This window comes from Vicia villosa, unplaced genomic scaffold (genome assembly GCF_029867415.1).
Source record: "Vicia villosa cultivar HV-30 ecotype Madison, WI unplaced genomic scaffold, Vvil1.0 ctg.002084F_1_1, whole genome shotgun sequence".
Classification (NCBI taxonomy): Eukaryota; Viridiplantae; Streptophyta; class Magnoliopsida; order Fabales; family Fabaceae; genus Vicia; species Vicia villosa.
Window position 1 is genome coordinate 303,106 of NW_026705833.1, and position 24,316 is coordinate 327,421.

A 24,316-nucleotide genomic window follows, 5' to 3' on the forward strand; every position below is an offset into this window, starting at 1 on the left:
AGCTGAAGAGACTTGCTAATGATGAAGAAGATAACAAAAATAATAGAAAAATTATTGTGCTTAAAGCTACCAATGCCGCTACCGCGAAAATTAACAGAGTCGCCACTAACATATTTATCCTGAAAAGGAAGGGAATGCCAGAAAACCACAAAACAAAACAACGGTCTCACGACCAGAGAAAAAGGGTAAGGGAGTCGGTTACGCGAGGGGAAGGTACTAGCACCCCTCGCGCCCATCGTACTCGATGGTATCCACGCATGTGTCTAAAACTATGGGTGTATAACAAATCTATGCTAATCTGGACTAAAATGCATGCAGAATGTAGGGAAAATAAAGGATTGTGCTCGCACGGGCCCTACCCCGCTGCCTACGTATCCGTCTTGCAGAATCAGAGGTACCGTAGCTCGGCTAACTAATTTCTGTTTGTTTTGTGTTTTTTAGGTGAACGAGTAACATTCACACTCCGCTGCTCGACCTTTGGAGACTTATGCTGGGAATGGAGCGGAAATAACAAGCTCTTAAGAAAAGAAAATCAAAGAGTGTGGTTTGTGTTTTAAAAGATGCATGAGGAAAACCTAAGCTAAGGGGGAAAGCTTGCTACCTAATGTTATCATACAAAGGGTACAAGTCTAAACTAAACTAGCAACCTATAGGGGAAAAGGCAAAAGCACACAATGAGCACACAAACGAGCATCCGCTCGTAAAGCAAACAAACCAACGGTACTGACCGAATGGTAGAAAAGCGGTCCCGCCATAGCCAAGGGGAGCAGCTCAACCCAAGTCAACCAAGCATTAGACCTCGTGAAAATGATCGGGCCATAGACAAGAGGGCGGACCCCTCTCAGCAACCAAGCCATCACAGATCATAAAGGAAAAATGGTGCGTGCGTACACCGAGCATCAACGTCGAGCGACGCGAGCTATAGGAAAGGCGGGGGTCCGGCTGCATGAACCCTTTTCCTGACATACTCGATAACAAGATCTTGTGCTGGTTTGGAAGCGAGTAACGCGTAGCGTGCGCATACCGAACGGACTCGATGAGACTAGGCGGGGGTTGATTGCTAACCCTTTCCGCATGCCTTCCAAGAGGACTTAACGGAGTGCCATATAGGACTTATTACACCGTGACTCCCTGCCGCAAAGCACAAATATAAACACACCAACAAAAACAGAGCCTCTTTCGAGGACTTGACCAGATGCATGTCTAGGTCATACTTCTCATGTTAAAGGATGATGCGAGAAAGCGATAAAGTGCAAGAGAAATAAAATGAAACGGAATCAATACCAAACGGATGATGATCCGTAAGCTAAAGCGAAGAGAGCGAGTAAACTAGGATCCCGCGAGCGAGCTAACAAAAGCAACATCAAACATGTCAGCACTCCGATTAAAATCCGCATAAGCAATCAAGAGTCGGCGCGATGAAAGTAAATCATGCGCCAACGTGTGCATCGGGCACAACGAATACCATACACCTGCAAGGGAAACATAAATCCGGACAAGCAAGTATAATGATAAAGGATGCGTGTAGAAACGCGAATCAGGAAGAGGATAAATGTCGTGTCCCGCAAATAAAGCGGAACACGAGAGCGGGCATCGACCAGAGCCTCCATGTTGCCTTGCATACTAGCACACACGTTAGAGATAACGAAACACCGCAATCGGAATTGCGTTATTGAATTATAAGCTAAACCGCAAATGGATAACAGAATAGAAAGTGAAAACATAACAAAAGCGAACAAGAAGAAACATGGGATAGTATTCAAAAGCAAATCAAATATGTACAACAAAAACTACGGAAGCAAAATCAAGTATTTATATGTACAACGGTATACCGAAACGGCGAAACCGGATAAAAATAGTGAAAACTAAACTCGTCAGAATTAAGCTAAAATTTTATGGTAAGCTAGAAACGTGCCCAAGAACTCAAATATGCGGTCGGAATTCACAAAATCGGCTCGGAAGCACGATTTCCGAAACGGGACAGTAGCAAAAACGGTAAAAAAAGTCGGCCGAAACCAAAAATAAACCTCACCATCAGCTCCGGAAGCATTATTCTACTCAAGAAATATTATTCACATTCGCGAAAATTCAACACGGTTCAAGAGTTATGACATTTTGAAGTAAAGCCGACACACCGCGCGTAAATAGCAAAACCGAGCAAAACGCGACGAAAACACAAAACAGAAAAATGCAGCACTTCAATAACTACTAGTAGTACAAGGAAACACCAATAACTACTAGTAGTACAAGCCACAACCAAAATCAACAAGTTCTATGTCAAAAGAAAACAATTAAATGGCAAATTTCATGAGTTGTGAAGATGGAAGTGTAGTGTAAAAGGGAACAAGTAAAAATTCTGCATAATTGTGATGCTAAAACAGTCCCATAAATGCTCCTAAAACACATATAAACTCAAGAGAAAGTCTCACCATAATAGCACAAAGATAACACATGTTCACAAGTAGAAATATGACATGAAAACATGGTTTCAAGTGGTAGAAACAACCCAAATACAACCAAAATCAACTCACTTTTTATTAAAAATTTTCATATGATAAACTCAAGTATTAGCACAAAACAAACATTAGACAATCATGAAACAAGTCCCAACCACACTAATTTTATCACATTTTTAACAAACATCAAAACCAAATTATGGCCAAGAGAATCAACCAATACCACACTTGTTCAACATAGTCCACAACTTGAATTACTAACAATCAAACACTAAATGTTACTCACAATAAAACCAAATCAATTAGTCAAATATTCACATAAACATGACATGAGTTGAATTTCCAGCATTTGCATATTTTAATCACATTACTCTTATTCAAAATAACATGTCAACAACAACAACACACTATGATTAAACTTCCAACATCATTTATACACTTGAATCATCACTAAAAGGTTACAAAATCAACAACAATTCATGGATAGGTATCAACAATTAAGCACAAATCCAACACTAACCATTATTTCAACAATTATATTCAAAATAAGTCTCACAACTATTCCATCAAACATGTAGTGTGCATCTTTTAGATTCATGAATAGTTGGAACAAGTTATCAACACAATCAACAACACAACTCATGAAGATCAACAATTATCACATTCAAGATTATCACCAATTCAACAATTCAACATAAACATCATCAATTATCAATTGTCAAATTCAAGTAGCATATTAATTCACATTAACAAGCAACAAATACTAACATCAAACAAGGATTGAAGTGAATTTACCGGATCAAACGAAGAGATCAAGATTGGATGAACACGAACACGACGCGAACACGACATGAACACGAACGCGAAATCCAAGAGATGTGGAAAGGAGGAGCGGCGCGCAAGATCCTAGGGAGAGAGGGAGATACGAATTTGATTATCAATGAGAAAAAAGATTTTTCACTCTTGCTTTGATCTTCATTTGTTCTTGAGATTTGATCTTGAATTGATGAAGATTGATGAAGGTTTTGAGTAATTTGTGTGTTTTGATTTTGAGAGAATTGAGAGAATGAGAGAAAGTGTTTTTGATATTTTTTGGGGAATTGAAATTATGAATCCCTTTTGATTTGTGAAGAGCAAAACGTTTATATAATGTCAACGCGAAATGTCCAAATTGCCCTCGGTGCGTCTTATTTTGGCTTGTTTTTAAGGAAACTCGGTTCGGTTCTGAATTTCGGAACGAAACCAATGTCACTGCGAAGATGACCAAATTTGTGACTTGTCGCCGCGAGAATCGTCTCAATCCGATAAGCGATGAAGAAAATACGCGCGTTTGAATGACGAGAAACGTCGATTCATCTGGCGCGACTGTGCAGAATTTTGTGAGTACCGCTCAAAGAACTCGATAAAACTCCAACTTTGGCTAAAAATCTGAACAAGCATGTGTGACGAAGAATCGAAGCTAACGAAATTTCCAAGAAAATGCCGCCGGAATGGACTTCATACGATAAAAATCGAAGGATTTATGAATTTTCGAACTCGGCGCGACATACTCGAAAACACACTTTTTACCGAAACAACGCGATGATCTTTAAAATGCTGGGAGTTTTCCATGCATAACTGGCCTTCGGTACGAACATATGAAATCTTGGTAATGATGTTATGGAGCTCCAGTTAAATTTTCAAGCGAATCCGACAAGCGGATTGGGAGATATGAATTTTCCGAGGTCCGAAACCCTACATTCAGCACTGTTTTTCACTGCGAAATCTTAAGTAACTTGCAAATTTGACGACCTTCCTCAAAGAATTGGCTTCTGAGCCGAACACAAAAGTTGTAGATATCGTCGAAACAGTCGGAGTATCACGGGAACTCAGCTCATATCACTTTCCAAATTGGACCTATGAATTTTCTCGTATTTATACTGTTTAAACCATTTTCCACACCTTATCTTCATAGACCCATGAAAACTCTTTATTATTTTTATTCAATTTTTGGATGACGAAATAAACGTCTTTGATAACTTATAGCACGGCGAAAGAGGGCAAATTTTAGGGTGCAACAACCAACATCAAAGATATGGAATCAGAAGATGAAGATTGTCAAAGTGAGATTAACAAATTCGTGAAGTTTATATTCAAAAATTCAAGGAGTTCCTATGACACGAAAAACAAACTTCAAGACTCCAGAAGCAAAGTGGAGAAATTTCATTCATCCCATCATGTCATAACTACTGAAAGAAACGACATATCAAGCTAAACTACTATCTACTCAAAAGGGCACATCAGAAACCCAAAACAAATTAGAAGAAGAAGAAAACATATGTCACATGGGAAGACAATGATATGGAGTCCTCAGATATTGAAGAGGAAAATTCCAACATTTGTTTAATGGCAAAACATCGGGAAGAGGAGGTAACCTCTAAATTTTTTTATAATGATTTATTTAAAATATGTAAGTGGTTATCTAAAGAAACAACCAAACTTGAGAAAATCATTTCAACATCAAATGGTAGAATTTCAGTTCTTGAAACTAAAGTAAAGCTCTAGAAAAAACTAATAAATCTTAGAGAAAAGAGAGAAAAGGTTAGACAAGATTCTTCCACTTCAAAAACAGACACGTGTAATGATTGCAATATATTGAAAGATGAAGTTTGCAACATTAAAAAAAAACTCTTGTTAAATTCACAAATGGAAGAGATAATCTAGAAGTACTTTTAGGAAATCAAAGAGCCTCCTACAATAAAGCAGGATTAGGATATGAACCTAAGAACAATAGTAAAAACTTTAGCAATATATGCAATGCCCATATTGCCATTTGTAACTACTATAGTAAAGAAGACCATATTGCCATTTTTTTACCAAAAAGAGTCACGGGAGCAAATAAAGGTGTCATTCTTCATACTTTTACAAAAAAAAAAAAACATTATGAACATAAAAATAGAAGGATCCCAGCTTAAAAATGTAATCCACTGACATCAAAGGACAAAAAAAATGTGGGAACCAAACGTAGAAAAAAAATCAAATTGTGATGCAGTTAATGATAGCGACAACTGCTCTTCAATTGAAGAAGCTATTATAAAGTCTTGTTCATTCGAAGGATGGAGTTCTTCAATATTAATGATCTTACCATTACGTTCATGGTTAGCCCGTATGAAACTATAGGTTTGATGATCAGTGCATTAAAATCACAAGAGATTATTGGTTATCTTGTTAAACTAAATTGAGCTCAAATATTTTGTGGAGAGAAGTCGCGCTGCTTCAATCTACCATTGGAAAGGAAGCTTTGCCACTTCAGTATCAACATTTCAATGGAGAATACGCAAATGATCATATCATCCGTCTTGTATTATCATGATTGTACGACAACCATTATTTCCTTGTATAAAGAGGTTCGTGAGCTTAACTTACTAAAAACTCTCAAGTACTTAATGGAAACTCTCAAGATTAATTATTGGGGAAAGGAACAAGTCCTTTAGACCTGACCGAACCTCTATAATTCTCGGTGTTGTTCTTCTTCCCTTAAACTCTTTTATTTCCGCACTTTGTTTTAATATTTATTTTCTGCTGCTTAGATAAAAATATTTTTCAAACAACTTAGTTTTAAAAAAATATTTTTCAAACTCTAAATTTAACTACGAAATTTTTTCAAAACTATGTTTTTTCCAAACTACACAATTCATCTCCCTCCCATCTCTCTTATGTATAATATCTCAAATCCAACAAAAATTTCTAATAAAAATGTCAGTTTATCGTGGCCTTAGTAAAACATTAGGGCAAAGAGGCATAATGCCTGTTTGTTTCAACTTTAAAAAAAATAGATTTTTCTTTGTATTTTTGAAAATAGATTTTCCAAAATTGTTTTTTAAAATATTACAAGTTTTTTTATATTTGTTTTTTTCTAAAATGAAACACTAATTTTGACATCTCATAACATAAACATACATATTGAAGACCAAAACTTAGTCAAAATCGCAAATTTTTTAAAAAGTTGTATTTCAAAAATGATTTTTATGAAATTCTATTTGAAATAGATTCAAAATTAAGCGATATTTTGAAATTTTGATATACAATTGTTTTCTATAAATAGATGAAATGCCTAAAATCACATTTTAACAATAACTATTCAAATGAAATTTTCATTTGAAATTTTTATAAAAAAAAAAAATTGTAAAAGTTTTTTTCACAAAATTATACAACACTACGAAAATCATTTTAAAAAAAAAACAAAACAAATGAGTCCATTATCACACATTGTATAAAGTTGAATTGTTATTATTTTTCATTAAAATACTCTACTAACTTAAACAAATAAATATAATTTTATTTTTAATAAAAATATTCTAGAACCACAACGTGGGAAGTATTGTAACAAACCAACAAAACACATGTCTAAAAATTAAACCAACAAGAATAATTTCAATATGTTTTTTAGATATAAAGTCGATATAAATATTAAATAAATATTATATAATTATGGTTAAAAAATGTATATTAATTTATATGAATAAACAGGAAAAATATTTAATATCGATTGTCATACAAATATTAATTTAATTTATAGTAGTTGTCAGGATATACATAGATTTAACAATGACTATTAAACCAAATATATGGTGAAAAAACAAATTTTATCTCCTCTTTATTTTTTAAATCTCTTCCCTTTAAGTTTGATTTTTTAAATAATTTTATTAATAATAATAATAATAATAATAATAATAATAATATGTAAGAATTGTTCTTTTATGGATAAAATTATATTATCTCATTCACTAAAACAAAACAAAAATTTATATATTAATGTGAGAGTACATTATCCTTTAAAATTATTTACTATCACAATTAATATATAAAAATAATGAGAATATTTGTTTTTAATATAAAATTTACCTGTGATTTTGTATTAATGTATTAAAAAAATGTAGATATTGAACTGGTATAAAAATTATAGTAAGCAAATAAATACCATTTCTAGTATGTCTATTTTTTTTTGGGTAAGTACCTATATCAATTATATCCGTTGAGATCTTCATAGTAAATAAATAATACTCCCTCCGTTCCTTTTTAAGTGTCGTTTTAGAAGAATTTTTTTGTTTATATTTAAGTGTCGTTTTATAATTTAATGTTATAATTTGTCATTTATACTCTTATTTTCTCAATAACTCCACCTCAAATTTTTAAATTTGTTATTGGAAAAAGAGAGTGTATAATTGAATTTATATAGAAAGAGAAAAATAAATAAGAGTATAATAGAAAAAGTAACTCTAATAATTCACTATCTTGGTTGAGGAGCTTTTTGTTAAAACGACACTTAAAAAGGAACGGAGGGAGTATATTATATTAGAAATATTAATGTATTATACTTGAAATGAAGGAAATATATTTAAAAAATCATAAATATTAGAAATATTTATGCATTATATTTTAAATAGAAACTCAAGTTTTGGAATATAAAAAGACAATAATAAATTAGTAAAGATAGTATTTTGATTTTAATAATGATGAATACTCTTGTATTCTTGAATTTGGTTGGGTACCGGTACCCCAATCAAATGAATATATTGAGTACCCAACTAAAACTAAATGGTACCAAAAAATGCACCTTTATTAATCAATACAATATGATTTTACACGTGGTAAATTAAGTATTTTATTCTCTTATAATATTTAATTGTCATAACGAATGTGAGAATGTATTTAATTTAATTTTTTATTTTTAATTAAAAAATATTTCAAAAATAGTAAGAATAAATAATACTATGGTTCAAAATCAAATAATATTGTGATTTCAAATTCCATAGAGATCATTCCTTCCCCGATGTTTTGCAATCGGTTTTCTCTAAAAAAAACTTTTCCATCGTAAAGATGACTACTAAGTAGATGAATAATAGGTGAGAAATGAAAGCTCTTTATTTTACCATCTCAAACATACTGTAACACTTTTGTGAAACAACAAAGTTTTAATTTCCTATGCGAGATAATCATAAAAAATCATCATTTTTCGGTATTATCCAATCCAAATGAATCAAAATCAACCTATATAACTATATTCGATTCCATCGTTCCACCTATAACCCATAAATTAAAACACAATCAGTACTTAAATCAATGAGCATTTAAACAAAAATCAAATCAGAGAAAGAAAAAAACTTCTCACCTGTTTCTCAAGCATATTATCATTATACTCTTTTCAATGTAGAATAAATGCTACACATCTCAAAAATTAAAATCTGAAAAATCCAAAAATAAAGAATTCGGTCTGAAAAATAAAATACCAAGAATCACTTATTTGTAGTAATAAACGATAATAATCATTAAAAAACAATAAAATAGAAAGAAAAATCCAAGTGACGTGAAAAGGAAGAAAACAAAGGAGTAGAATTATCAGAGTTGCAGAGTTGCAGAGGTTAAAGAAAAAGACCAGTTGAATTAATTTTATCGATTTGAATTTTTAAATTGCCATTGCATTGCTTAATATAGTGGTTCTAATCTATTCATCTCCCACTATAGTTATATTATTGCAGATGCTTGGGAATAGGGGTGGCAAAATGTGTTGCCCGCCCGCGACCTGTCCGCCGCCATCCCGGCCTTATGCCCGCCAAAAAACGAGCGGGGCGGACATGTCCGCCAAGTAAAATGGACATAAAAGTCATGTCCGTCCGCCAAGATGGCGGGTTGGCGGGCGGCGGACTTACGCGCATATTTTTATTTATATTTTTTTAATAGATTAATAGGCTTTTTATTTTTACCTTTTTATTAAATTTCTCACTTAATTTTTAAAACAATTTTTTATAAAAGCAACTTTTTAACAAATTTACCTAAAAAAATATTATAAATATTTATAAATAAATGTATAAAATAAACCATCCAGAATACAATTACTAGAATTAACTAAAAAAGAATGAGTTTTGGAGGAGAGACGAACTTTAGCGGACAGCAGGCTTTGGCAGGGCGGATATAACGGACGGCGGGTTTTGGCGGGGCGAGCTTTGACGAGTGGCGGACCTAAAATCCTAATCCAATCCGCTATTTTTTGGCGGGTGCGCGGGCCGGCTCGGCGTGCCGTGACCCATTTTGCCACCCCAGTTTGGGAATACATAAAGATTTTTTCAGTGCATTATTGTTTGCTCTACAAGTGTAAATTTATGGAAATAATGCAAAGAGTCAATTAAGATTGGATGTAATAATTGTGGTGTTTTAAATAATGATTATATTTACTAAATGACTATACTATCCTTGATAATCTTGCTCGAACGAATTTTTCAAAAGATATAAAAGTATTTTTGAGTATATTACTTTATTATATTAATTAATTAATAATAGATACTTTATTTTTTATATATTAAAATGATACTCGTCGGTTTTAAATAATATATATTTTTTATACGTCGTTCTTTTTAGTAAATTTAAAAATAAAAAAAATTATTTTCTTTCTTATTATATTATTAATATACCATCTTAACATATTTATTACAATAACTGTTTTTGTATTTACGGATCTTATAAATAAAGTGTTGCTAACTTATTTTTTTAGCATACATATTTTAAACTTATTTTTATATTATTCATAAATAAATAAAAATCAGATACATCAATTTTTTCTCTTATATTTCATTTCATGTAAAATTTTGGAGCATTCTAGCTTCATAGGAAACGACGATCCAACTTCTCTCTGTGTTTGTGTTGATTGAAATTGTTTGTTCTTCTCTCAATTTTCAGTTTCATACACCAGAAATGGGATTTCAGAAAATAAGGGTTGAAAATCCCATCGTTGAAATGGACGGTATGTTTCTGATTATTACTAACACTATAAAATTGTTTATTTTTCTGATCATTCATCATAAAGAGATGAGAAAGTTTTATGCTTTATGAATTATCAGGAACTGGATTCAAATGGGTCAAAATTTCAATTATCTTTCTGTGAATAACCAATTTTTCATTGTTTTCCACTTACAGGAGATGAAATGACAAGAGTAATTTGGAAAATGATAAAAGATAAGGTAGTTATTTTATGTTATTTTTGTGATTATTTGAATAGAATCATGGATGATTATTGTTAGTAGACATGGTATAGAAGAGAGGATTGGGAGACAAGAGTGAAATTGCTATGTGATTGAATGAGTAAAAATGATTCCATTAAGTCATTTATTGGTGTTAACAAACTAGTAACTAAACTACCTATCGACATACGAACTTTTAATCCCCATCTAAATATATCTAAATTCCTTATTCTTCATTTTGTAGCTTATTTTGCCTTTTTTGGAGCTGGATATTAAGTATTTTGATCTTGGGCTTCCTCATCGAGATGCCACTAATGATAGAGTTACCATTGAAAGTGCCGAAGCTACACTAAAGTATGTGATCTAATATTTCCTACGAGGCTTATTTGCTTGTCTTTGCCCTTAGATTGCATATGATTTTGTTGTTTCTATCACTATTACGCTATTCTTGCTTTATGATGATTCTTTTGATCAAGAGTTGTAATGCTGTTAAATGTTAAGAGGAAATCGACTTCTATCTTGTTAATTTCTTAATCCAAAAATGGCTTGGAGGATTCAGTTCACTGCATAGTCAGGCTTAGCCTTGACATGTTTGGATTTCAGTTAAGATTTCATATTTATCTCGATACCTTAGAGATGCATTTTCTTATTCGAAATTGCCATGAAATTCTGATACAAATATACATGTATTGTTTTTGGGGTATTTGTTTCATGTTATATAAATGTACTCCTGGGAACTGGGAACATGCGTATTGCAAAATGTATATTTCCATGGCGGAATAACATTCCCATGACATTTCCAAAAACATATTTATATTAACATGAAACAGATGCCACCTTAATATTTGGAATGCTGTTTTTCATTATACTGTGCATCTTTATCTTAGAAGAGGAGAACTAACTAGAATTGTAATGCCCCCAAAGCCTTACTTCAATAGTAAATGAACCATTCATCTTACTCAAAGCATGAAATCGATTCTCCTTTTGGAACGTGTTTCCGTCTCCCCATCTTAAATCGTTACAAAGGCACCCATTATCAAATTCTGGTAATTGTAGCCACGGGGTTTTCTGCCAGATGTGTGTTAGTATAAGTAGGTGCAATGTTCCTTCCCAATAGAGTGGCGGTGCGGCCAAATTGCATCTGATAATCATAAGAAAATATGATTTAAATGCGGATGAAGACTAAATACTAGATATGCTCAATACTGTACATACAATGGTGTAAAATACTGATGGGACTTGTGAATTCATAATGGAAAATCTATTTGTATTGAGTATGAAAATGAAGCAAAGCTAACTTACAGTGATGAAAAAAAAGATAAACCAGAATGTGACACTCCTGCCAGAGCACGATGCTTCTTACAAGAGAGAAATCTCTTCTAACCAACTCTAACAATATTTCTGAATGACCGTCTCACTCTCGCCTCCTTCTCCCTATATACCCGCGCACATCCTAACCAACTGCCACATCAACAGCTTTTTCTCTAACTTTTCTATTCAGCTTGGTTGTTGGGCTTAGGCCCAAAGCCAGTGTCCTATCAAATACTGTTAGAAGATCAATATTAGAAAGAAATAAAAAATGTGAAACAAGAGTGTGATATATTTGTTTTTGGTTGAAATATTAAGTACTTAAATAAGGTGGAGTAAGTTTTGTTCTAAATGTTATTATTTTTCATGTTATTTAGAGCTGAAAGGGTTTTGGTCCATGTCCCCTCTTATGTTTCGTTTTCTCCTTTTAGTTTTTTAATAAAATCTTTGGTATGCCCCAAATGATTGGTCCTAGATAACGTGCCGGCCTAGTTTAGATCTCAGTTATCACAGTGATGTCTCTGCCTACCATTCTTTGCTTTTAAAAAAAAGTTATGTGGAGTGAAGAACCTTTCAATGTTTTCATTTCTGTATTAATTGTTAAGCAATATTATGTTACACGGGACGGGGCCTCCTAATATCACCATCGGGTTTATTTTCCTTTCATTGCAGGTATAATGTGGCTATCAAATGTGCTACTATTACTCCAGGTATTCATCATTGTTCTTATTTTGAATGATGCATGACTTTCCATGTCATCTTAACTTAAGGTTGTGAACGGCGTACCCCTATGTGTTAATTGAAATTCACATCCAAGGGTTTTCTTTTTCATAGATGAAGGCCGTGTCAAGGAATTTGGCTTAAAACAAATGTGGAGGAGCCCAAATGGGACAATCCGGAACATTTTAAATGGTAATTAAACTTTCTGAGTTTCTGCAACCCTGTTGTTTTCTGAGTTTTTAACTAACATACAAGGAAACTATTACTCTATATCCTTACAGGCACAGTTTTTAGAGAGCCAATCATCTGTAAAAATATTCCTCGACTTGTTTCAGGTTCCTTAAAAATTATAACTTATTTGATGTCTGAATTTTTCTTTTATGATAGCAAGTGTTAATTATTGACTATTGTTTAGGCTGGACAAAGCCAATATGCATTGGAAGACATGCTTTCGGAGACCAATATCGGGCAACTGATGCAGTTATAAAAGGCCCAGGAAAGCTAAAATTGATGTTTAGTAAGTCAATATCCACTCAACAGTTTCTCATGGCTCAAATAGTTGGCATATACAATCTTCACAAAATTGCAACTTTGCTTAACCAATGTCAATTCTTAAAAGACCAAAAAGTTTGAAGTCTATTAATTTGAAGTATCTTACGAAATTTAGTTGGGCTTTACAGTACCTGATGGACATGAAGAGACTAAAGAGCTAGAGGTGTATAAATTCACTGGTGCTGGAGGTGTAGCTTTGTCCATGTATAATACCGACGAGGTTTGCATCTGAGGAATGGTTTATATCACTATTTTTTTCTCGGAAAATTATTTTAACTACCCGGGCAATGATAATTTATGTGGTATTTCATCATGAAACAGTCCATTCGGGCTTTTGCCGAGGCTTCGATGAACATAGCTCACGAGAAAAAATGGCCTCTCTACCTTAGCACTAAAAATACCATTCTAAAGAACTATGATGGAAGGTATGCTCGTGAATTTTCTGTCCATTCTCTATATTTCGGGACTGCAAAAACCAATCCACTTGCCTTTCATTCATGTGTAATTTTTCGGTATAAAATCAAAATAAAAGACATAAAGTTCAAAATAATAATATAGTTGTAGTTGTTAGACTGCCAAGTACATTTCTAACTCTTTGCTTTTATGAAGATTCAAGGATATTTTCCAAGAAGTTTATGACACCCGATGGAGTAATAAGTTTAAAGCTGCAGGAATATGGTTAGATGAGTTGCTTATCATTCTTGTCAAAATCTTTTCTTTTGTTAGTAAATTGGTAATTCACATTCTTGATTGTTAGGTATGAACACCGTCTTATAGATGACATGGTTGCGTATGCTGTTAAAAGTGACGGAGGCTATGTATGGGCCTGCAAGAATTATGATGGGGATGTGCAGAGTGATTTCATAGCTCAAGGTGGAAATCAATATGCTCTTGCCTCATTCACTTCACTTTTAGTTTCTTGAAAGTTTTGTTCCTTTTAGCATGTTTCATTCTTTGATATGATCTGAAAAGTAGTTTTTACTGAACAGGATTTGGTTCTCTTGGCTTGATGACTTCAATATTGGTATTGCTTTCCTACCCCTTTACGTCATTTCACTTTTCCCCTCATATATATCCTTTATTTAGTTTCTGTCTGTTCTTTATTCGGTTATATCTCTGGCATGGATGTTAATGAAGCTGAAATTCCTGACAGGTTTGCCCGGATGGGAAAACCATTGAAGCAGAGGCAGCCCATGGTACTGTTACCCGCCATTTTCGGGTTCATCAGAAGGGTGGTGAAACCAGTACAAACAGTATTGCTTCAATTTTTGCCTGGTCACAAGGTCTTGCACATAGGTAAGAATTGAAAATTGAAACTCATACAATTGTTTCTTCTTCATAGAATTTGATCTTTTCCGTTGTAGTTTTAGTTAATATTACAGATGGCAGGCTGAGCAGGATAAAGAGCTGTTTATTTGTGTTTATTCTAAGTGTTTCTTTTTTCCCAAAAATGTCAAAAATATGTTTGATAATTACCATATTAGATAAATATTTTATGGAAAGCAAAAAACCTTACAATAAAGATGATGTATTGTTGTTCACTTTTCATAATATGAAGGAAGTTGCTTCATGATAAAGGGAAAATTTTATTGTATAGCTGTAAGACCAGCAATGTTATATGACACAAAGTGTTGAGCAGTGAAATGGCAACATGAGAGTAAGCTCGGTGTAACAGAAATGAGAATGGTACGATGGATGTGTGTTAATATTAGACGAGATAGAATAAAGAATGATAGCTTTAGAAGTCAGGACAGCACCAGCTATAGAAAGGATGGTTGAATCTCGACTTAGGTGGATTGAACATGTATGAAGAAGACCTCTAGATTATATAGTAAGGACAATATATCAGATGGAGGACTGTCTGATATTGCTAGAAGTAGAGGAAGACCAAGGACAATATATTAGACGGAGGACTGTTTGATATTGCTAGAAGTAGAGGAAGACCAAGGAAAGTTATAGGAGAAACTATTAAGAAATACCTAGAACTTTATGGTATAGAAAAAAATGTTATATATTATGATAAAGTATTATGGTGTCGTTTGATTCATGTAGCCGACCATAGCTAGTGGGAGTTTTATATTTTTTTAAGACCTTTTTAAAACAACCTAATTTTTGCAGGGCAAAGTTGGATGGAAATGATAGATTGCTAGACTATACAGAGAAACTGGAAGCAGCTTGCATTGGAACAGTTGAATTAGGAAAAATGACAAAGGATCTTGCGCTTCTTATTCACGGACCCAAGTAATTTCTGGCCTTCCGATAGTTCTTCCAGAACGCTAACTATTCTTTTTAATAACAAATCAAAACTACTTGCTCTTGATTTTGTTGTAGGGTTTCTAGGTCGCATTATTTGAATACTGAAGAGTTCATCGATGCTGTAGCGGAGGATCTGAGGACAAGATTAACTACAAAATCAAAGCTGTAGAGTTAACTAGTTTCTCTTGGGTTTAAGCACTTCTTATGCTGAATTTTGAATTTGGAATGTTTGTTTGAATAAAAAAAAATGGTAGAAGTTGGGTGGAGAGAATACTAAGGATAATGCATATAGGGGACAGAAATAACAGGCAGAATCAAGCCAGAAGGGACTACACTCTCCCCATTTAACTTAAAATAAGGACTTCCTAGAACTGGATTTTCCATACTACAGATAGAAAAGCTTGGTATATTCACAGAGAGTTTATTAGCATGGTAGAACTTGAACTGATTTTGGATTTTCCACGCCCTAAACAGGGATTCAATGTAATAACATCCCCAAATTGAGGAGCTATATATTCTCTATCTTATGTTCTTTTGTTATAGATATTTAAATATTTTTTGTGAAAATGTTAAAGATGCTTTATATGAATTTTTGTTATTTTCTTTAGAATATGGAAGTTAGTGATATATTGCTATGTTGCAGTAGTAGATATTTGTTGGAATTTTGCATAGCGGTCAGCCTCTAGTTGATTAAATTGTGGCATTTAACTTACTTTCATTGTTGTCTCCAACACCTTTGTATTCAGTTTGAAGGGGTTTATTTAGGCCCACATTGTGTAAAGATATGTGTTTATAAATGAGAGCAATTTTCATCTTACAAATCAGTTGTAAGGATGAATTAGATCAAACTTTAATTTTAATATGGTAAGGTCTAAGATTTGGTGGGCTATCTATAGGAAGACTGCTTCAAATGTCTAGTCTTGAATGTGATGGAGTATGTTAAGAGTCTCAGATTCAATAATATATGATCTGAACATGTGTTTATAAGCGATGACAATCTTTATCTTATAAGTCGGTTTTGTAGGGATGACTTAGGCTCAACTTCCATACGCTAAAAACAATTTTGTGAGACGGTCCAAAATACCATATACTTGCTAAAAAGCATAATGAGAGACAAACCCTGATTGTATAAAGCTAACTAAGATTTAAGGTTTATGGTGTCCAGAGAGCTAGTCCATGTAAGAATAATAATGGAGAGCTCCGGTATGTGTTTAGAGGAAATTTTGTGATCCCTTTCTCCTTCGGTAAATAGGGTATATATATATATATATATGTGAGACCCCCCTTAGACTTGAATCAGAGGCCAAAATAAGCGATGTCTCATTCTTTCGCTCAAAGACATGCGAGCACGCTCAAAGACATGCGAGCAGAAAGAATGGATTATTCCTTCAATCGTGGAGGAGGACGTTTTTCCTCTTTGCTTGATTGATTCCAAGTATGCCACAATACCCCATGAGTTGAATCAAAAGGAAAACATGGTTCGGTTTGGGGGGCTAGCCCAACCCATTACGCCAACCTGCTACGCATTTTGGGCGCCCTGGACCAATTTTGGGCGCCCTAAGGGTCTGTCTGGTTTAGAGCAATTTGTGGCCCTTTGTTGAGCGTTTGAGCAATATTGATTATGACTTGGCTTGGATACTTTTGAGCTATTTCTAATAGGTTCTAGCAAAATTATTCGAGTCCATAACCCCTTAAGCACGAGGTCTTGTAAAGGGCAAAGTGATTAATCCGAGCGCTTGTAGCTCCAACTTCTATCATGGGCCTTAGGAAAACTCTTCGGCTAGATAGTTGAGTTTATTCATCCAAATGAGATTGCGGTGAGTCCCTCAAACAAAGTTTGGGGGTGAGTCTCTCAAGTAAGCTTGGGGTGAGTTCCTTAAGTGTCACTGACAAATGGAACATGTAGCATTAAATGCTTATACTGATGGGGTTGTTTTGAGAAAGACAAACCGACTTAGGACCTTACACGTAGCAACCGTTGACGTGCCTAGTGAGAGGTCATTATTGCCTACCTGACCTAGCTTATGATTTTTTTGGTCAAGTAGCCTAGTGGGTGAAATTCACCATTTTAAAAGTGAATAAGTGAGATGTTGCGGATTTGAACCCGCACCCTACATATGATATTCTTGCACAACTATCAACTAAGTTGGCTTAACGAGACACCTAACTTCTGATTATATTAAAGAGAATTTTGTACTATTTTCAAAACAAGTTATCACACACTTTCTTCTTAGAGCAAGCGATGCATTTTCTCCAAACTCAAAGCTCACAATTCTGCTAGCATATAGGTATGCACCTTCATCCTTTTCTTCGCCCTTTTGCTACGCTTTTTGGGTGGTTTGGACCAACTTGGATGCTGCAAGGGTCTGTCTCGTTTTGGACAACTTGTAGCCCTTTGTTGGACATTCACACAATATTGATGTAATTGACTTGGTTTGTGTCTTTTTGAACTATTCCTTTCAGGGTGCAGTTCGTCCATACCACAAATATAAAAATAAAATGCCAAAATAATATAAAGAGATAGGTTTGGTATTAATATTCTTAGGCTGTGTTTGAGAGATGAGTTTTGAAGAGTCCTGTTTAGTGAGGGTTCTGCAATCTCAAGTTATTTCAGTAGCATGAGCATTTTGCATCTTGAATTTGATTATATCAGATTGTGATTATGATTTTTTACAGCAGAATCTTCACTAACTTTTTCATCTTGGTCTAATAGTCCAATTTCCTCAAGTAATTTTCATTTTGCATGTCAAAAGAAAAATATAACAAATTCAAAAAAAGACAGTGCCCCTCTGAGACTCCTTAGAACAATAATATTAAAGAAACACAAAAGATACTTAGAAGTATGAAAAAAATAAAATTTTGAATGAATATACATGTATCTGTTTACAATGATTAGTTCTGCAAAAGAGGAGGTAACACTTTGTACAGTGAATTTTCTTAAAACAAGTATTAATATATGTTTATATTTTTATCTAAACATGTTTAATTTTTCTTCTGCTAAAAATACTCAAAATCTACATAAGAATTATCAGTTGAATTTTTACTTTTTTTATCACCAGTAACATCTGGCAACTTCTTATCAACTGGTGGTGGTCCTGTTTCCTTTCTAGCATACTTTGAAAAGTCTATAACATCTGGTATATGTGGTGGCATTGCACTTCTAACTAGTGCCCAATTCACTCCTTCAAAAAATGGATGCTGTTTTATCTCTGTTGCTCCTCTTTTATATGCAATTCTCTTCTGAGGTTCCTTGATCAGCAATCCTCTGATAAGATCCTTAGCCACTTGACTTGTTTGAGGATTATCCGGAAACCGTAACGGCTGGCCAACAACGTTGAAAAGCGTCGCTTTGTATCCCGAGCCTTTGAAAGGCGTTGCGCCGTGCAGTAACTCGTACAAGAAGATTCCGAATGTCCACCAGTCTACTGCACTGCCGTGTCCTTCGCCTTTGATGATTTCCGGCGCGAGATACTCGTGTGTTCCTACGAATGACATTGATCTAACGTTGGTTGGTTCGGCCATTAGCTCGGGAAGGCGGTTCCCGTTGGCTAATAGGCCGAAGTCGGATTTTGCCTTACGATTTTTCTTGGGCAAGATTCGCGGGAAGAAGCTCGATGATGTCTGAGCAGCGCCTTGCACTGCTTGGTCGTCGTTGAATATGCCTCCGGAATCGCTTCCGCTTCCGTTTGCTGCGTGAGTGGAGGATGACTTGACTAGCGTCGGACTGACGGAGCAGCGGAGCGATAAGTCGAAATCAGAGAGCATGATGTGACCTTCGTCTCTGACTAATAGATTCTCCGGCTTTAAGTCTCGGTATACAATGCCGAGCATGTGCAGATACTCGAGAGCTAACAAAACTTCTGAAGCATAGAACCTATCACAAGAGATTTCAACATAAGATTCTTGATCAACAAACTGAATTCGCAAAACGAATTCAATATAACCAACCATATTGGTTTCGTGTTAGTCACGTATCAGTATTAGACACCGGACACGCCATTAATCTGAAGTGTCAGTGCTACATAAACTATAAAAACGCATCAAACAGATTCAACTAACCTTGCAGCTTCTTCGGAGAAACACTTATTAGGCTGTTTCTGTCGAAGCGAATGAAGATCGCCACCACTACAGTACTCCATAACGAGACAATAAAACTTATCAGTTTCAAAGTAAGAATACAAAGTAGGCAAAAAAGGGTGATCAAGAAGTCCAAGAATCTCCCTTTCAGTTTGTGATCTAAGAAGCTTGTTTCTACTTATAAGAGCAGCCTTGTCCATTACTTTCATAGCAAAATGAGCATCAGTCCCTTTAAGTTCCACAAGATAAACACTTCCAATGTCACCGTAACCGATACGCTTAAGAAGCCGAAAATGGCTAAGATTCAAAGGACCACTTTTCAAAACCATGTTAACTGCATCCCATCTCACATCACCACCAGTATGTGGCCTAATGTTTGAACTCGTGCTCTCCAAACTGTCGCTTCGTGAGCTAGTTCCACTTCCGGGCATGCCACCTTGACTATTATTCTTTGTATGATTAGACATACCCTTTGAAACTCCTGTTACTAATGAAGTTGCAGGCTCAGAGTTCGAAGGCATCCTCGACCCCTTTGGACTTTGTCTTGAAAAAGCATCAGAAATGTTTTGGTTCGGAGGACTTAGTTTCTGCGGTTTCGTTTTGTTTGCGAATTTCACATCAGTCTTAGAACCTTGGTCCATAGGTCTAGTAGCTTCATTTGCAGAATATTCATTTGTGTATGCATCTTTTTTTTCTTTCTGCGGTTTTGTTTTGTTTGCAAATTTCGCATCAGTTTTAGAACCTTGGTCCATAGGCCTAGTAGCTTCGTTTGCAGAATATTCATTTGTGTATGCATCTTTTTTCTCTTGATTCAACTTTTTGTTACGAGTTGGTGAAGTGTTTCCTGAATTCGGACAACTACGAGTATTCATACGTTTGTCAAAACGTTCTTCGGATATATTGTGATCCATCTGCATTTATGCATAAAACCGAATTTTTGATTAAATTTTGTTATGCAATATCGACCGGTCACATTTTTCTGTACTATAAAAGTTTGGAGCAATACTGCAAACCCAAGCGCAACCACAATTTAAAACCATAATCATATATTTTAAGTAGGAAACCATGGATTAAAAGATGATAAGACTCTTACCTTAGGAAAATCAGGCATCTTGAGAGGCTTTGACACTATGAGTTTGCACCACAATGACACCCTTTAAGAGAATTTCTGGATGAAAAATGGTTATGGAGAGATGAAACATCTATGGTTGTGGCAAAACATGAGAATGATGATTTTAATATGATTCAAACAAATTCATGGTATCCATGTTATGGAATAATTATTAAAAATCTAAATTTTGACATCACTATAGAGAAAGAAATACTAATTATGTTGATATCTTAACAAACTATAATAAACATATAGAGACAAAAATAAAACATGGTAACATGTATGTGATAATGATAATAAACAAACCTTAAAGTTAGAAATGGCATCAATCCTTGAAATTCTTACGCTATGTAAGAGCTAATAAGAATAATGTTTGAGGTTCATGGTCAAATGAATGTAATAACTAATTGATTTGTTTTGAAGAAGAAAAAGAGGAAGAAAAGATGTTTGGTTAAGGAATGAAATGACATGTGGATATTGAAAATGAGCTGTTGTTAATTGGAACACAACCAAAAAAACATTTGAGATTCATTCATATCTTGTGGGAGAGGAAATTGTGGAAAAAGAGGTAGAAGATAGTAACATAACTAGAATTAGGAAAAGTAATGTTTATATATAGAAAATGGTAAATAAAAAACTAGTGTGAAAATTAATGTGTTTTTATTAAGTGCATGATGGATTTTGAGAGAGAAAATAGAGGAAATGGTTAGAGGTTTGAAAAAAGAATGGATAGGCGTCATATTCTCTTGTTGTGTGTACTAAAATTGACAATATCATATTATATTCTCACCACCTTAGCTTAGCTACCATGAAAGAGTTTTTTTTTTTTTAAATTTTTTTCTCTTCATTAATTGATTAATGAGAACTTATTACCAACCACAATATAAATAAGTTTTGATATCAAGTAAAAAAACGTTTAAACAATAGTTATGCACTAGATAACATATCTATTGAAGTCTATTGAATTGTAAAAAGTTTTTAGAGATAGAGATATTGAGTGTCTCACTAAATTTGTTAACGAAATTATAAGGTCAAAGCAAATGTCAGATGAATGGAGAAGAACCACTTTAGTTTCAATCTATAAGAATAAAGAGGAAATACGAAATTGTACAGATTATAGGGGGTTAAACTTATGAGTCATACAATGAAGTTATGGAAAAAGTGATTGAACGGAGACTAAAAAAAAGACTGAAGTTGCAGAGAATCCATTTGATTTTAAGTTTGGGAGGCCGACCATGGAAGTAATTTATCTATTATGACGTGTGATGGAGTAGTATTGGATGGACCAACGAGACTTGTACTTAATTTTATTGACTTGGAGAAGACGTATGATAGAGAGTCTAAGGATGTTTTATGGAAAATCCTAGAGAAGAAAGGGGTTGGGATTGCATATATTCGAGGTACATAAGATATGTATGAAAGGTTATCGACTAGTGTGCTAATACAATGTGGAAAGATGAATGATTTTTCCATTACATTAGATTTGCATCAAGGTTCAACCCTAAACCCGTACCTTTTACTTTAATTTTAGATGTACCCACGAAACACATCAAGAGATAGCCCTGAAATGCATGCATTTTGCAGATGATATAGTCCTACTTGAAGAGTCGGAGGAGAATTTGAATGAGAGGTTAGAGACTTGGAGACGAAGTATATGAAATTTAAATTCAGCAAAAGGAGAAGTGTTTCCAATCTAGAAATAAAATTTAGAGAACACATCATCCCACAAGTCATGCGGTTTAAATATCTTAGGTCTGTAGTACAAAAACGATCAAAAATTAAAAGTGGATGTAAACCATCGAGTTCAAACGAGATGACTAAAATGGAGGAGGGTTTCAGAGATTTTCTATGACACAAAGGTATCGTTCAAGTCGAAGGGAGTTTTTTATCGATTGTGGTAAAACCTGCTATGTTGAACGAGATAGAATGTTAGGCAGCTAAGAATCAACAAAAAATAAAGTAAGTGTAATAGAGATGGGGATGTTGTGTTGGATGTGTGGTAAGACTTGACATGATAATATTATAAATAAGAATAATAAAGAGTATTTGGGTATCATCTGTAGTAGAAAAAATGGTGGAAAATAGACTTAGGTGGTTTAGACATGTAGAGAAGTGTTGTAGATTTTGTAGTAAGATAGAGAAGAGTCAAACAACTAGAGGTAAAGAAAGACCTATAAAAACTATAAAAGAAGTTATCAAAAAAGATCTAGAGATTAATAATTTGGATAAAAATATGATCTTAGATATAATATTATGATGAAAGGGGATTTATATAATTGATCTCACTTACTAATAAGGCTTGGTTGTTGTTATTGTATGATCTCCAATAATAAAAATCGTGACTATATAAGGTTTAAAAAGTTTAGGTTGAAGAAGATTCAAAAACCCCCGTCATCCGTCTTTTTTTTCATGTAATTCATGTATTCCTATAATATTCAGTTTTTTTTTTTTTCCATGTGATTCATGTATTCCTATAATATTTTATAGACCAATTTGACATAGATTCTACCTTAGAATAATACTCATTTATTTATTTATACTTCTGCATTAATGTATGATTATAATTTTTAACTATGTATTGAATATGTTTTATGTAATTAATTATTCGATTATTTTTAACAAATTTTATATGAATACTCATTTATTTATTTAACTTCTGCACTAATGTATGATTTATACTTTTTATCTGTATCTTAATTAGTATTAGATTATTTCTAACAAATGGTATTAGAGTGACCTTTCATATGTTCATGTTTGATCTATCAAAATTGTTTGTAATTTTTTAATGTCATTTATATTTATGAATTTTATTTATGTTTCTTATGTTGCATAAATTGAAATTATATGTTCTCTAATAAAACAAAACAAAAAATTATTGTTTTTTTGTCCATGGGATGAATTATAAATTTCAATTTTATGAAAATTTTCATGAGATGTATTGAAATTTTTCTAAGAATGTTGATACAACTATGTTCCCCGAATATTTGATTATTGTTACATCATTGCACAACTTTTTATTAGATATTTATATTACAAATCTCAGCTTCAAATTAAAAATTTATACTATATATATAAATTATATATTCAAGTCTAAAATTATTAAATACATTATTTAGTTATGTCAGGATTATCATCATTTGATAGATATAATTAGCAAGATATTAATCTTAACATATTTCAATCACATATTATCAAATAATAATTTATGATTTTCCATAAATAATTTATGTAATAAAAACTCTTAATCCAGCAGTATTGCTTGTTAATGTAGTTATTAAGGTATGAAACAGTAGTCAGTCTCAATCACAAGTCCTAAATCATAAAGAGTTTAGTTTGGTGAATCAAAAACTAAAGATGAGACATATTGGTATACCTATTATGGACCACACTACCTGAAAATCAATTCAATGTGATGGAAGGTAGTGCCAATTTGTTGGTCTTGATTAAGACTAACATGATGAGATAAGGTTGTGGTTCATGTTCCACAATTATAGTAGAATAATTTAACACAAACGCATCTACAAAATGGTTTAAATTTTGCTAAAATCAATAATGTCCACCGTCAATCCAAACTCAGCTATGTAAGAAGAAATCCAAACTCAGCTATGTAAGAAGAAATAATGTCCACCGTCAATCCAAACTCAGCTATGTAAGAAGAGTGTGTCACTATAGTCGTATCAAATTCACAAACATATTGACAAATGTATATTTTATTAGTTTATTTTAATCTTAAAGCAAACATATTCACAAATTCACAAATGTGAGTGCATAACTACGATCAATATTCGTGTATTTAGAATGTGTGAGGCTACGTTGCTTTCCGTTTTCGATATGACGAAATA

At 33.5% G+C, this 24,316-nt stretch overlaps 2 protein-coding genes across 2 annotated transcripts; one reads left to right on the top strand and one right to left on the bottom strand.

The window, feature by feature from the left end:
- Positions 1-10,040: 10,040 nt before the first annotated feature.
- Positions 10,041-15,875, top strand: LOC131637774 (isocitrate dehydrogenase [NADP], chloroplastic-like). The gene is made up of 15 exons (XM_058908342.1): positions 10,041-10,233; positions 10,407-10,450; positions 10,695-10,804; positions 12,431-12,468; positions 12,593-12,670; positions 12,760-12,813; positions 12,894-12,995; positions 13,159-13,250; positions 13,352-13,455; positions 13,640-13,708; positions 13,788-13,903; positions 14,020-14,054; positions 14,184-14,326; positions 15,149-15,271; positions 15,362-15,875. The coding sequence occupies exons 1-15, from the start codon at positions 10,185-10,187 to the stop codon at positions 15,453-15,455; spliced, it is 1,251 nt and encodes a 416-aa protein (XP_058764325.1). The 5' UTR covers positions 10,041-10,184; the 3' UTR covers positions 15,456-15,875.
- Positions 15,876-18,132: 2,257 nt separating this feature from the next.
- Positions 18,133-21,166, bottom strand: LOC131637783 (serine/threonine-protein kinase RHS3-like). The gene is made up of 4 exons (XM_058908350.1): positions 20,781-21,166; positions 20,457-20,531; positions 19,346-20,274; positions 18,133-19,160 (listed from the first exon to the last, which is right to left on the bottom strand). Exons 2-4 carry the CDS (start codon positions 20,472-20,474, stop codon positions 18,284-18,286), a joined length of 1,824 nt encoding a protein of 607 aa, XP_058764333.1. The 5' UTR covers positions 20,475-20,531; positions 20,781-21,166; the 3' UTR covers positions 18,133-18,283.
- Between the last annotated feature and the right edge of the window lie 3,150 nt (positions 21,167-24,316).